The sequence below is a fragment of the Podospora pseudopauciseta genome, chromosome 6 (assembly GCF_035222475.1).
Source record: "Podospora pseudopauciseta strain CBS 411.78 chromosome 6, whole genome shotgun sequence".
Classification (NCBI taxonomy): domain Eukaryota; kingdom Fungi; phylum Ascomycota; class Sordariomycetes; order Sordariales; family Podosporaceae; genus Podospora; species Podospora pseudopauciseta.
This window is the reverse complement of record NC_085895.1, coordinates 761,662-772,776: the sequence shown is the minus strand read 5'-3', so window position 1 is coordinate 772,776 and position 11,115 is coordinate 761,662. Positions and strand designations below refer to the sequence as shown.

Sequence of the window (11,115 nt, the reverse complement as noted above, 5' to 3'; positions counted from 1 at the left end):
CTTCTTGAAGCATATTGCTCTATTGTTAATGGCTACCTAGCTAGTTTAACATGTTCTTGCTCACCTTTTTTCCTCTTTGGCATCTGCCACTTGACCGACCCCAAACCGGGCGCCCCACCTAAATTTCGTCACTGCTAAGGTGCCTCTGCACCTTGAAGGCCCTCCTCCAACCTGCGACCGCTATTTTCTTCTTCTTTCCTCTCAACAACCACAACAAATCCCTAAATGGCGGATGCAGACCCACCACCTCGTCGCCGGTCACGATCACGAAGTCGATCCCCGCCTAGACGACCAAAAGCCAGCGGCGGGTTCAAATGGAAAGAGAAACGTCCTACTACTAGCGAAGACAGTCGCGACGGCGGCGGTCGAGACAGCAGCGACAAGAACCTCCAGCGCGGCTACCGCGACCGCTCGCCCCGGCGTGATCGCGATCGGGATGATAGACGGGATAGAGACCGCGACAGCAACAATGATCGCTCGAGGCAAAATCGCTCCCCGACCAGACGAGACCGAGACTCTGCTGCTGCCCCCCGGGAACGGGATGCCACTCGTGACAGGCGCCGCTCCCCAAGACGAGAGCGCTCGCCACGACGGGACAGACCAAGGGATAAGCCAAGAGAGGAAAAGAAGGAGAAGCCCAGGCAACCCACCGCGCCACAAGAAGAAATGATTGTCGTTACGGTGAATGATAGACTGGGCACCAAAGCCCAGATCCCCGCTTTTCCCTCCGACACGGTCGGCCAGTTCAAGATTATGGTCGCCATGAAGGTTGGCCGGGAGCCGCACGAGATTTTGCTCAAGAGGCAGGGGGAGAGGCCGTTTAAGGATCATATCACGCTGGGGGATTACGGGGTTAGTAATGGGGTGCAGGTTGATTTGGAGGTTGATACTGGGGATTAAAAGGGGTCGGTCAGGATCTATTGAAGGGGTGGACAAGGGGAATGGATGGGGAGGAGGATGTTTGGCTGGAGTGTCATTGCGTTTGCGTGAGGTGGTGGCGTAACTTAACGATCGACATTCCCCATGAGCCTATAGTGGGTATAAAGTTGTTTTTTTTTTTTAATAAAAAAAAAAAAAAAAAAAAAGGAAAAAGAGCCGGAGCCCTACGCGAGAGACGGGAACAGTGACCTTTTCTACTGTGATAAAACAAAAATTAGCCTAGTAACGTGAGGCTGGAATAGCCCCGAACGGGTGGCCCTTAAGTAAAAAGTCTGGTTAAGGGCTATCTATTCGGGGTTCCAGGTTGTTCTAGCCTTACGCTATTATACTAAAGTTTGGTGTTTGGTTTGCTATAGTAGGAAAGGCCGCTGTTCACTTTTCTTGTGTCGGACTCCGGGCCTTTTTTTTCCCCCACTTTTTTATATAAAAAAATTACAATCAATCATAGAGATTCTCACGCTTGGGCAAGTAATGGGGAAGGGGGATCATAGAGTTGGGCACGATTTGTCGTGTTGGGGATAGGTCACGGTTAAATCACGGTATAATAAATTATCCTTTGCAATCGATCAAGGACGATTCTCTCCATTCAAACTCCTCCAATCTCACAAATGGGAATAATCAACAGATAAATTAGCACGGCCACTACTCCCAGCACCCCCTCTCAGGATTGTACACCATACCCTCTATATCCTCCATGAGCTTCGGCCTCGAACCTGTCTTCCCATCGTCGCTCGGAACAGGCAGAGGCATAGGCACAAGCTTGGGCGACGGTGCCCTAACACTCTCCCCATCACCACCACCACTACCACCACCACCATCAGCAGCAGTGTTCACCTTGTAAAACCCCGGGCCCTTTTGCGACGGCGAGGGGTGATGAGGGTCAGATGTATTATTCTGAGTATGAATCTGGAGTGTTGTGCTCGGCCTCATAGTCAATGGTGTCTCTTTGCCTCCACCGCTGCCAGAATTGGAGTTAGGGGCAAAGATGGGTGCTGATCTTGTATGGCTGTGGGTGGTGCTAAACGTCGAAGTGGACGGGTAGGCGCCTTTCAGGCTAGGGGGTTTATTCCTTATTCCTGGGCGTCTCTCGTCGTTATCGTCTGAAGTGGAGGAATCGTCGTCCTCTGCTATGGTGCTTGTTGCGACGGTGCCGAATTGGGAGGAGGCTGGGGTTAGGGCTGAGCGGCGGCCGAGGGCGGTGTAGTGTTTTTTGAGGTCTATTTTGTTAATTAGTTGGCGGTTTCTGGGGAGAGGGGGTGGGCTTACGGTCTAAGCAGAGGTACTCGACGATGGATTGTTGGAGGCATTTAGGTTTGGAGCAGCCGTCTATTTGATGTCAGTATCTGCTATCTGCCGGAGAGGCGGTCAGATAAGAAGGTCTCACGGGATTGACAGTATATGGAGAAACTGTTGACGAACTCTAGGCAGTCTTCGGCTCGGCAAGTATCTGTTCTCGTGTTAGCATCCGGTACAACTTGTCAAGGCAAAGCAAATATCTCTTACGCAATGGGCAAAACCTTCCAGTTTTGTCGGCGATAGGATAGGCGCAGTCGATTTCCGCACATCGATCTGTCCAAAGTTAGTCTCGGTTGCAGTTACGGGGACGGGGAAGACTAACGATCATCACAATACGGCTTCACTCTGGCGCTCTTGTTGCAACCCCTCTCTCGACAGGTATGGTCATCGCAGAAAGCTGACTGTCGGTCCAGTCTCGTCTGCTTACATCGGGCAACTGGGCAGGTGGAATCTGAAAAATTTCATGGTTAGACTGGACACAAAAACTCATGAATAAGCAGGGACATACGGTTGGTGCAATACGGCAAATATTCCTTCTTGTTGGGTTCAAAATGCTTTGCTCCTCCGCAGCCGTTCATCTCGCATGTCATATCTGCATTTGGTGGTTAGCAGCTGTCCATGATGGGATTCAGCGGTGGCACCCACGGTGAGCACAGAGGGTATGGTTGCCTTCCACAACCAAGTCGCAGCCCCTGGCGTGACATCGGTCTTTTGAGCTATCGTATCAGTACCGTCTTTCGTAGAGTTTGAAGAGAATGAGGTTGCACATACGCTTCTCACAACACTCAAGCTGGTCCTGGCGCTCGTTGCCACATCCGTCTGCTCTGCACCCATCTTGATGATATCAGTAACCATTCTGTGTGTCAGAATTGGAGGGAAATACTCACGAGTCTGACAGAAGGTAGTACCAGTCGACGCTCTTCGCTGTGCGCACCTCGGAACAATGCATTTGTCTTCACAACCACAGTCAGCAAGCAATCAAAGCTTTGGTTACCGAGAGAAAAGACATACGGTCAGCACACACTTCATAGCGAGCATATCTCGGCACAGCATTCGAAAGGGGGTCAAAGTTAGGGTCGAGAAACTGAGCCCGAGCTTGATGACAGTCCGGGATGGGACATCTCATGTCTGATGGCATTGTTAATCACCATCATATCACACGACAGGTTGACATTTCAGGATCAACATACGAACAGCACAGACGGTGTCATGGGGAGGCTTCTTATTAGTACAGCACTCTTCACGGTGGAAGTGAACACAAGTGTCTACCACATCTCAGTTCGCTTTCTCATCATCACAATGTCTAAGAAAGGGACCTTACGTTGCTTGCAATAAGGAGAAAGATGTCGCCCACCAGCTACCGATCTCCTATGATCGCGATAGTGGTAGTGGTCTAAGTTCGGCTGATGGATGTTGAAGCCCCCCTCAAGAGTGGGCTTGAATAAGACCTCATTTCCACACCCATCACTCCGGCATTCGATTTTGCGGTTCATGGTGAGTTTAGTTAACCAAGAGTCGAAAGATGACAAGATTGATCATGTAGGGTCTGCTAATGGGTAAGATAGGGTAATATATTCAGTTGGCGGGACGGTCACCAGCTTGGCCGGGCGTCGCGGGGTCGACACCATCTTTCCGTGCCTTCTTGCGCCACTGTTACATCTGCGTCACATGAAACTTGAGCGTTTTGCTTACAGCTGCTCGTGATTTATTTGGGAGCGGAAACTTGGTTGCTGGTATCTTGATTGATGGTATATGGTATTGTGATGGATTTGAACGACTTCTGTCGTTGAAATCACAAACGAAGATTTTAGTGAGCGTCTATGGAATTGGTCGAATGCAACCTCTCAAGGAGTAAAACCTGAAGCGGGAAGCCTAGTCAACAAATAAGAAGGGTCTCTGGCCTCGAATCACCCTTCGGGTTAACAGAAACTGCCAACAAATGCCAGTTGCACATTCCTGTTGCCCGGTTTCTGACCGAGGCTCTGTGAACGAGGAAAGCACGAGCGGTGAGCTCCTGCTTGTCCAATGGCGAAGAAACCTTGAGTGTGTACCATCTGAATAGATCGGTATGAATAATACGAACCGCAAAGGGTTGAATATTCCACTTTCTTCCTGTTTGTTGTTCTATCGACCACGAGCTGAAGACCGTCTCATCGATATCAAGAGGGTGGCATCACGTGACAGCGCACCATCGACGCGCTTCCTAGCCACGTGCACGCTTGATGAGACGCGCCCTTGGAGTGACATCGGTCCGTCTTGGTAATCATGGACAAAGATCACCGTTCGACTTTCCTCACAAGAATTTGGAATAACTTCTTACACCTCCATTCATCCGCTGAAGCAATATCATTTTTGCTCCAGATTTTTGTGCTTCGTTGATCACTCCATAAAATCGCCACCCCATCTCATCCCGGAGCTTGACTTCACAGCAATAATCGACATTCCCTCCATCATCTCCTAACCACAATTTGAATCAACCGCCCAATCAACGCCACAATGACAACCCTAACAGCCCCCCCAACGAACCCCTTCACATTCCCCTCCCCCAGAGACTCCCCAGCATTCTTCCCTCCCACACCCCCATCAACAACAACCCCTCTCCTCACAACCACCGCCACCACCACAACCACCACCGAAAGAAAACACTCCTCCATCTCCACCGCCCCCCAACCCCCAAACTACAAAACCCTAATCAACACCTCCCCCAAAATCACCCCCTTCGAAAAAAAAGTCTACCACCTCCTCCTCACCATCCCCTCAGGCTCCTTCACAACCTACGCCTTAATGTCCACACATCTGAAGTCTTCCCCCCGAGCAGTCGGCAACGCCCTAAGGAAAAACCCCTTTGCTCCCGGGGTTCCCTGGTATGTTTGCCCCCCCTTCCATCATACTTGAAAGCTAACTCGAGGATAAAGCCACCGCGTCCTAGCAACAGGCAACTCCCTAGGCGGCTTCAAAGGCAAAATCTCCCGCAAAAGCCCCGACGGTGTAGGAGGCGTAGACACCCTCATCGAGAAAAAAGAACTCCTCAGAAGAGAAGGCGTTAAATTCGACGACAAGGGGAGAGCCCTGGGGACACCGTTCAGGGGGTTCAAGTAAAGAAATCACCACGTCGAGAGGTGTCTTTCAGCCCTGATTGGACCGTGGCTCTGTTGCTGTTGGGTGTATGGTTTTGGTGGTGCGACAGGGACATCAAAAATCAACAACACAATTCACACGCAAATAATAGTATGAGCCAAGTATTTATTTTCGCCCATCCTATGATACAACTCCAGACCCCCTTTTTTCCCCCTTCAATAAGAGAGCCAGAGAGCCCACCAGACAAGCAACTCGTTCCATACCTGCGCCCATAAAAAAAAAACCAAAAAATAAACCGCAGTTCACAAACGCCCAACCTAATTAAGCTTGTCTCGCAAGTCCCGTGTCGTCCTAGGACTTTGCTTGATTATGTTGTTCACCCTGTTCATAAAGTCCGTCCGCCCCGCCATTTCATGTCCTGTAGTTGCCACCATATCTCTCCGCCGCGCCACCCATGATGTTTCCCTCCAGATTCCGTTTTTTGTTGATGCCCTTTGTAATGTACATTGCCAATTAAGGCCCGGAGAAGCGGCCGCAATGAAAATTAAGCAACCCTCCTTTTTCTCTTTCTAAAAATCTCATACAAGCCATGCTCCTGTGTGAATTCCTGTTTTTGGTATGTGTGCGTGCAATCATATGGGAAACGCCGTCAAAACCATGAAATGCACAACGACGAACACTCTGGTCAACCAGAGATGCGAGACGAGATCAACCCTGTGTGCGCCCATCCCAGAAACGATCAGACCAGGATTACTAACCCTGGCTTTCTTCCCGGCGAGGGCGCGAGGGGAAACCCCCGCGATCACCACCACGGCCACGACCGCGTCCACGGCCATCACCGCGGAAACCACCACCGCGGCCACGGAAACCGCCACGACCACGGTGGCCACCATCACGGCTGCCACGGCTGCGGCTCGGGACCTGGTGAAATCCATCATCGGCAGGGGTGGTAGCCTCGGCCGCCGTCTCGGGATGCTCGTCAGCCCACGACTGGTTGGTAACCGGGGCAGTAGGCTGGGCAGGCGTAGCGGCCGCACCGGTCTCCGTCTCGCCGAGATCGCGGGGAACGTTGACACTAACCCATTCCTGCGAGTCCGAGATGGTATTGCCGGTATCCCACTGGTTCTCGCCAGCGGCATTGGCGGCGCTGTCGGCGACATCGGCGTTGCCGGGAGCACCGCCGCTAGCAGACGAGGCGTCCTGGCCATGGCCGTTTGTCAAAGCGACGGCAGAGCCATCGTCAACCTCGGTGAGACCGGCATTGGCAACTGTTGGGTCAGTCTCGACCAAAACCGTCGACTCGTACTCGTCCAACTTCAGCTCTTCCGCAAACTCGGGCTCGGCTGGCTTGGGACGCTTGTAGTTTGGGTTCAGATGGGCATAAGCCTCCTCCTTGATATCGGCAACTACAAAGAGTTAGCACACCTTTGACAATAGCGACTGATCAGCAACTTGCAGGTAGTCTTCAGTAACCTCCCCTCAACACCAAGGACGCGCTCATCTGATCCCTGGACCAACTTGAGCATCTCGGTGACGGAATCATTATCACCACAGTAGATATGGAGAAGAACACCTTCGATAGCCGCATTCTCATCAATCGAGCTATCAGCCTCGGCGAGACGGCGGGCAGCAGCGAGACGAAGGAACTGCGAAAGAGCCAAAAGGTAGCCCCTCAGTTTTTCGTCGGCCTCGGCCTCGACCTTTTGCTTTGTCTCAGCAACAAGCTCCTCCTTCTCCTTCTCGAACTTCTCCTTCAGCGTAGTCTCCAGCTGGCTCAGACGGGAACGGTGGTCGGCCTCGATCTGCTTGTGCATGGCAAGCTCCTTCTCGAACTGGGCGAGCTGGTTCTGAAGGGAGGGCCGTTTCAGGTGCGAGGCAGCCTGATCGGCATTGATGATCTTGGCAGCTACGAGCTCCTCGAGCGACTTGCCACTATGCTCGTTGATCAAATTCTCGATTCTGGCACCATTGGACTGGGAAATCGGTCAGCGGATGGGAGCAAGCGAGGTGGGAGTGGCGTGACAGCCAACTTACGATCTTCTTGTTGAGGTTGCGGATGTTCCTGCAAGCACGATGCGTCAGCAATTGAATCGACTCATTTTGTCTGGGGATATTGCCTACTTGGAAAGCTCGCGGATGTAGCCATTCTCAGAGCTGTCATCTGGGTTCTCGCCGCCAGCAACGGAAGCAGGGGCAGGAGACTCGGTGCCGGCAGCGGCCTTGACAGCAGCAGTGGCCTTGGCCTTCTTCTTCTGGGCGGTTTTGGACTCGACGGGCGCCGGAGGATTCTGGACAGTAGTGGGAGCCATGGCGGTTGGATGTGAATAGTTCAATTGAGCTGTGGTGTTGTGGTGAGTGTTCAGCCCAAACAGAGAGCTCTGGTCTTAAGGCGCCGCTAATTGTGGGGTAGAGACCAGACGGATGGAGTCGGTGGCTAGGTTACTTGGTGGGAGGAGGTGGGAGGTGGGATGCAAGAAATGGTGGCAATTCGAGATTGGCTCACGACTTCTCAGCAGAAATCGGAAAAAACAGAGATTGGTAGGTTTATGTAGGCAAGGTATCAAGTAAATAAAGAGTTGACTTGAAAATTTGAAGCTGCAAAAGCAAGCGGCGTGCTTTCTTTCTTTTGGGAGCTCCTTCCCGCCCCGGATTTCTGAAAGCATGGGCCAAGCCGTCCACGCCTCACACACGATTGGCTGCCCTTTGGAGGCTCAGGCTGAGGGTTTGGAACCGTGCAGAAGCAGCAGGAAACAACAAGGCAGCATAACCATAGACAACGGGTGCCTACTCAACCATCTATATTGGTTTGATTACCAGCTGCATGGTACCCACCTATAGACATAAAGTGTTCTGATTTGCAGTCACACAATGTCTCCTACTCCGAGATATTCGCATTCATCCATCTCGGTGCACACCTCCCCACACCCGATCTCTCTCTCGGTCGCGGGCTCCGTCCCGGCCGGGTTGATCCCCACTCTGCCGGGCGTTGACCGGACCTCAGTGAACAGACTCGGCGTCATCAAGCCATTCTCTGCATACAATAATACGAAGTCAACGGCAAAACTAGTTTTGGGTCCCTTGGCCTTGTCGCCTTGTCATTCATCCTTTGAACTTGGCCAATGAATCCTAGAAAACACAAGGTCAGCCAGTGTTTTGCAAACAAGAGTAGGGTTGCTTACCGCCGTCACCTTCTTCACACTGCGTGCCGTGATGCCCTTTTCACCACCCTTTTTGGCTTCAATGGAGGCTTCTTTCACCAGACTACTTTCAGTCAGTATGTGCCATCTCATGGGGATGGGTGATGATGAGCTTACTTTTGCATAAACAGCATGTAATCCAGAAAGATCTAAATCCTGGTTAGTCCCAAAAACACGCGTGAATAAAGACTTGAAAATGGCATACCATGACATCTGCGTTCTTGCTCACGCTGCAATTGGAGTGAGCCTTAACGATTTTCTTGACTGTCGCGCGTGGATACAGCTTTTGACCGGGCATTTTGACTGCTGGAATTGTTGACAAAACGCGTGGCACACAGTGACTCTTGAAGATAGCAATAGATAAATGAGATGAAAGACCGACACCTTTCAAGGAGAATTGAGAAAACGAGGTTGATGATTGATGAAAGAAGTGCTGGTGCTTGTTTGTTGACTTGCAGGGTTCAAAGGTGTCTGGCCAATCGGAGAATAAACAGACCTCGCCCCACCTTCAACCTTGTAGATCTCTGATGGTGGGGTCCCCCCCATCCCACTGAGTTGAACGACAGCTTTCTGCCTGACCAAGACGACAGCCCTTCTTGAACTTCCAGATATCCTCGTTGCGTGGAATAGAGGAAAATAGACAAAACTCGCCAAGATGAATTTGAGCAGGAGAATGGTAAGATTTCCATCGATGGGCCTGTGAATTCTGCTGCCAACATTGCTCACTCTCACCCAGTTGACCAAGGAGGAGGAGGATGCAGTAGGGGATGAGATCGAGGTCCGCCGTGAGGATCAGGACAAGATCAACAAATTCAGCCGCCTCCACTCCCACGAACTCACACTCGAGGAGGAGCTCAAAGTAAAAAACGTGAGACAACTCTGTTCACAGCTTCAGAAACTAGCCTTGCTGAACCCCGCACAGAAAGAAAAGGAAGAGCTTGACGACATCACGACGGAGCTTGAGCTCGCCGACGAGGATGACCTTGTTCCGTGAGTTTTTCTCTGCTTCCTGCATCATTATCTCCCGCCACATGCTCTGACATTTACCAGGTACAAGATTGGAGACGCCTTCTTCCACCTGCCGCTACCACAGGCACAGGAGCTCCTTGGCCTCTCAACAGCCAAGATTGAGGAGGAAATCGGGGAGTTGGAGGACAAGATGGCCACCATTCGGGAGGAAATGACGCAGCTGAAGGTGGAGCTGTATGCGCGATTTGGAAAGACTATCAATCTCGAGACATGATGGGAGGAAATGGACAGCTCTTCTTTGCGAGACATGTGAAACATCTTACTGCATGTCAGCGGTGATGGCTCCCCGCATTCCGCTGCCCGACGTCTGCACTTTTCACCTGCCACCGTTCCCCGACATCTCCTGACTCTGTGAATCTTGCAGGAAAACGATGGGGCAATGATCTCAGTTTGAGAAACCACCCTGTGGCCAACTCGACGCCTGGTTTGGGATGGAGGAGAGAGGCCGACACATCACCACTTGTTCGGGACTCATTTGATCTACTGGCTACAATGCCATTGGAGATTCGTTCATGAAGGGGTCTGGGTGTAGTAATTCGTAAGCTACATCCAAGCACGATAGTCGGGTTGGGCATTGCTAATGCACATAGCATCCCGTCTTGCGCGCAATATCAAGAAATCCAATCTGAACCTCCATTATGACTTGCTTCGTTAATGTCCCACAGACGTGGCTTTGACATCATCCCGCTAGGAACGCGTCAAAACTTAGTAGCAAGACCTCGATGCTACGGCCCGGTAATTTGGCCCTACGACTGAGCCTTGCGCGTTCCAGATACCCTTTCCATGGGCCAGTTTCAGCCCCAATCAGGGGGAAGGTCCCCTTGTGAAGTAGCCACCACGTACTACATCTTCGAGCTGTGCTATAGTGGGTGTTCAGATACCCGACACCCATAAATGCAGGGTGCGGGACTTGACAATTGACCGCCAAGTCCTGCAGATGACTCCTTATTTCTCGGCCGGGCCTCTGAGATACCTGGTGCTGTCTTCGTCTATTGTCACGATATGATAGATCATGACAGCTCACCGCCAACTCACACCCTACAGGAGTCGAGATGCAATGCTATCGCCGAAAAGAAGGCAGCTCACCTCACCTTCGTCGGGCCTGCAGTTGGCCCAGTCTCGTGGTGCACATTATCACATCGACGCCGTTCTAACTCTGTCCTACTAGATGGGACATTAGACCCATTAGTCCCCTCTTTTCGAAAGTTAGTTCAACGGCAGCCGGGCTATCACCGACCCGATGGTTACAGAGGACCAACACACTACCTCTCCTAGGGTCTTTTTCAAGCTTTTCAGGAGAATATGCACAGTGATGCCCGGCAACCAACTACCTTGGTGGCCTTATTTCTGGTGTTGCGGGCTACACTCTGACATGTGTGATCGGTTGCTTCAGCTCGCCCATGGCGCCGTCTGTCCACGCTCTCTCGAGCTGTGGATGGGATATTTGATCTTCTGCTCCCCGGAGTTGGATTTTTGCTTCTGGCCAGACTTGGTGACTGACATTTCGACCAATACACTCTTTTACAATCACCAGGGCCCTGTCCTCCACACCCAACCTTCACCTCCTGGCTGTAGA

The 11,115-nt window shown here is 51.6% G+C and overlaps 6 protein-coding genes across 6 annotated transcripts; 3 read left to right on the top strand and 3 right to left on the bottom strand.

Annotated features, from left to right (window-relative positions):
• Positions 1 to 225: 225 nt before the first annotated feature.
• On the top strand, positions 226 to 900 carry HUB1 (ubiquitin-like modifier hub1; the record flags this gene model as incomplete). Its single annotated transcript, XM_062914335.1, has 1 exon — positions 226 to 900. The coding sequence occupies one exon, from the start codon at positions 226 to 228 to the stop codon at positions 898 to 900; it is 675 nt and encodes a 224-aa protein (XP_062762565.1).
• Positions 901 to 1,437: 537 nt separating this feature from the next.
• Positions 1,438 to 4,604, bottom strand: QC763_604890 (uncharacterized protein). The gene is made up of 13 exons (XM_062914334.1): positions 3,928 to 4,604; positions 3,557 to 3,876; positions 3,426 to 3,500; positions 3,258 to 3,363; positions 3,123 to 3,188; positions 3,007 to 3,059; positions 2,881 to 2,943; positions 2,744 to 2,827; positions 2,558 to 2,686; positions 2,443 to 2,508; positions 2,324 to 2,386; positions 2,206 to 2,265; positions 1,438 to 2,156 (listed from the first exon to the last, which is right to left on the bottom strand). Exons 2-13 carry the CDS (start codon positions 3,726 to 3,728, stop codon positions 1,582 to 1,584), a joined length of 1,512 nt encoding a protein of 503 aa, XP_062762564.1. The 5' UTR covers positions 3,729 to 3,876; positions 3,928 to 4,604; the 3' UTR covers positions 1,438 to 1,581.
• QC763_604880 (uncharacterized protein) lies at positions 4,029 to 5,505 on the top strand. The gene is made up of 2 exons (XM_062914333.1): positions 4,029 to 5,099; positions 5,151 to 5,505. The coding sequence occupies exons 1-2, from the start codon at positions 4,732 to 4,734 to the stop codon at positions 5,332 to 5,334; spliced, it is 552 nt and encodes a 183-aa protein (XP_062762563.1). The 5' UTR covers positions 4,029 to 4,731; the 3' UTR covers positions 5,335 to 5,505.
• Positions 5,506 to 6,066: 561 nt separating this feature from the next.
• QC763_604870 (uncharacterized protein) lies at positions 6,067 to 7,622 on the bottom strand (the record flags this gene model as incomplete). Its single annotated transcript, XM_062914332.1, has 4 exons — positions 6,067 to 6,719; positions 6,770 to 7,286; positions 7,348 to 7,375; positions 7,435 to 7,622. 4 exons carry the CDS (start codon positions 7,620 to 7,622, stop codon positions 6,067 to 6,069), a joined length of 1,386 nt encoding a protein of 461 aa, XP_062762562.1.
• A 790-nt stretch (positions 7,623 to 8,412) lies between these two features.
• On the bottom strand, positions 8,413 to 10,058 carry QC763_604860 (uncharacterized protein; the record flags this gene model as incomplete). Its single annotated transcript, XM_062914331.1, has 4 exons — positions 8,716 to 10,058; positions 8,628 to 8,659; positions 8,493 to 8,577; positions 8,413 to 8,439 (listed from the first exon to the last, which is right to left on the bottom strand). The coding sequence occupies exons 1-4, from the start codon at positions 8,806 to 8,808 to the stop codon at positions 8,413 to 8,415; spliced, it is 237 nt and encodes a 78-aa protein (XP_062762560.1). The 5' UTR covers positions 8,809 to 10,058.
• On the top strand, positions 9,071 to 9,753 carry QC763_604850 (uncharacterized protein; the record flags this gene model as incomplete). The annotated part of the gene is made up of 4 exons (XM_062914330.1): positions 9,071 to 9,186; positions 9,247 to 9,378; positions 9,433 to 9,500; positions 9,561 to 9,753. Exons 1-4 carry the CDS (start codon positions 9,166 to 9,168, stop codon positions 9,751 to 9,753), a joined length of 414 nt encoding a protein of 137 aa, XP_062762561.1. The 5' UTR covers positions 9,071 to 9,165.
• Positions 10,059 to 11,115: the final 1,057 nt, after the last annotated feature.